The sequence below is a fragment of the Asparagus officinalis genome, unplaced genomic scaffold (genome assembly GCF_001876935.1).
Source record: "Asparagus officinalis unplaced genomic scaffold, Aspof.V1 AsparagusV1_Un609, whole genome shotgun sequence".
Taxonomy (NCBI): domain Eukaryota; kingdom Viridiplantae; phylum Streptophyta; class Magnoliopsida; order Asparagales; family Asparagaceae; genus Asparagus; species Asparagus officinalis.
Genome location: NW_017972871.1, coordinates 113,718 through 116,332, shown reverse-complemented (window position 1 = coordinate 116,332; position 2,615 = coordinate 113,718). Strand labels below are relative to the sequence as shown.

The window sequence follows — 2,615 nt, the reverse complement described above, 5'->3', positions numbered from 1 at the left end:
ACGCTCTCATGGTGGTGATGTTAGGGAGGCTTCGATCTTGGTGACTTGGATTCTCTGTTTTGTGGAGGAAGGGGATAGAGTTCGAGACCTCTCTCGTGATATTGCTACCCCTTTCAAATGACCTTCTGCTTGATATCCCCCTGCTCTTAGTCTGCTAAAGCTCAACACAGATGCTGTTGTTCCTATAGAAAGAGATGTTGTTGGGTTGCGAGGTGTTATTTATGACCACCATGAGCATGTGATTCGTTGCTACTCTATGGGGCTCAGGGGTCCTATGACTGTGGATCATACGAAGCTGTTGGTTGTCCTGGAAGATATTCGCTTTGTTTGGCGTATGAACTGGAGGATTTCGGTGGTGGAGGTTGACTCCCTAAGGGTTGTCTTCTTGGTGAACTCTCATTCTCCTTTTGCTACTATGACTTCTATTGCAGATGAAGTTCACGCTGGTTTGTCTACTATTGGCCGATCTAAAGTTTCTTATGTAAGGCGCACTGGTAATGGTGTTGCTCATGCCCTAGCTAAGTCGGTTGACTGTTTGTCCTCTTATTTTTGGTCTGTTTCTATCCCTCTATTTTTGAGACAAAGTGTTGTTGAGGACTTGACTGGTTAAGTTGTCCTACTTGTCTTTTCAAAAAAAAAAAAAATCATGAATAGAGCATTATTTGGATACAATAAACAAAGTATTACAAATCAGTTAGATACTCCAAGATGGTCTCTTACTTCAAGTGGCTCTTTCACTGTTAAATCTTTTTATGATTTCCTATCAACCAGAGGTATCAAATATGCTTTTGCCAAAGTTACATGGAATTCCATTTTGCCCAGCAAAATACAAATTTTCACCTGGCTCTTATCCTTAAACCGCCTACAAACCAAAGATAATCTAATAAAGAAAGGATGGCAAGGAGATACAACCTGTGTTCTATGTGGTGCACACTCTGAAACTAAAAACCACCTCTTCTTCTCATGCAATACAACTATGAAAGTCTGGCGGCACTTTGCAAATTATTTGTTACCTTTTATTTGGCCGACATCTCTTGAGGATCTTCTGCTATCTGTTGCATCTCTTAAGAATTTGAATGGTCTCATATGGCGCAATATTTTTTCTGCAACTTGTTGGATTATATGGACTTCAAGAAATAAGTTTATCTTTGAACAGAAAACTTTTTCTGCTGAATCAATTTTTAACAACTCAATTCTTGCTTTGCATACATGGGCAGATTCAGGCAGAAAGAAGGGAGCTTTTCAGTTGGCAAAAGTGTTCGCAACCAAACCAATACCTCGCTGCAACAGTTAACAAACTTGGGAGTTTTCTGTATGATGTAAATATAACTTTTGGTGATGTGATTCTGTTGCTTAATTGATCTATAGAAAATTTAATTTCTTTTCTCTATATGTATAGCCGGCTTTGGTTCTCCTCTATATCCATGTCAACGATGAATGACGGCAAGGCCCTCTCTTCATCTTCATGGATGTTTGGGAGAAGAAGGTTATACATCAATAGTTAAGAGGAATTAAGTTTTCTATCTATCAATTGATGGATACAGTTCGTATCCATATTTTGTAAAAATACTTTTGTTTATATTAATGAACAGGGTCCAACCCTTGTTTTTCAGTCAAAAAAATAAACAAAGCCAGTCTAAATCTTGTGCCAGCCTTCGAAATAGACTCAAATAAAATTAACTAAAAGATGCTCATGTCCAAATGGCATGTATTATATTATTTATAAAATTATATGTAATTATATAGAAATGCAGGCCGAGGAGCACCTAACCTAGTCCCTAAATTAATTAGAGCTATCAACCACCTGTTAGACCACTTAGATTAGCAATTTTGACCCATGACATAATCAAATATCTGAATGCATTATTAACTCATGTTCTATGTGAAATTTATGTATTCTAGATTTTGTTTTAAACAATTTGTTTTGTTAGGTAGATGTTAGTAGAAGGCGTATGTTCAAATTATGCTTCACCAAATTTGAACCAAAATCAAGCTTGGAATTGTGGACTTTTTTTTTGTCCTTAACCACAGGTGTCCCCACCCCACATTTAGTCTATTGCTATGATTTTAGTCTTGAGTTAAAGTTTAATTATTTACAGTCTAAAGAGAATATTTAACAAAGTGTTGAATGGTTTGTATAATGAGTCTTCTCTACTTAACGCTCTACATAATCTTATTACAACATATCATTGAGGCTGCTTCTTCAAATCATCCTAAGTATCTAAAATATCAGGTATGATGCACGTGCGTTGTACGTGGTCAAACAATTTGAGTATTTTTATGTCCTTTTTCTTTGAGAAATAAATTTGTTTTTACTGTAACTCATCTGTGAAATAGTTCATGGTTACCATATAGTTTATTGCACGAAATAGTATCATGTTTTAAACCTCTACTTAATGATGATAACATGGTGATAATTTTGTAGACTAATATCAAACTTGATAATGCATTAAATTTAGTTATGCCTTACCAATTAGAACATTGATCTAACAAACATATTAAAAAAGTCTAACTTCTAATTTTAGAACTTTGATCTAATAGACATATCAAAGAACTTTTATGCTATATAGCAAATACATAATAGTTAATGCGATGGGAAATTCTTGTTAAATTCA

General features: G+C 35.2%; 1 protein-coding gene across 1 annotated transcript in view; it reads left to right on the top strand.

The window, feature by feature from the left end:
* Positions 1-610, top strand: part of LOC109827998 — a 1,262-nt gene extending 652 nt beyond the window's left edge. The window contains exon 2 of the mRNA XM_020395023.1: positions 151-610. Within this exon, the coding sequence (XP_020250612.1) occupies positions 151-610 (460 nt within the window). The remainder of the gene's footprint in view (positions 1-150) is intronic.
* The last annotated feature ends 2,005 nt before the right edge of the window (positions 611-2,615 follow it).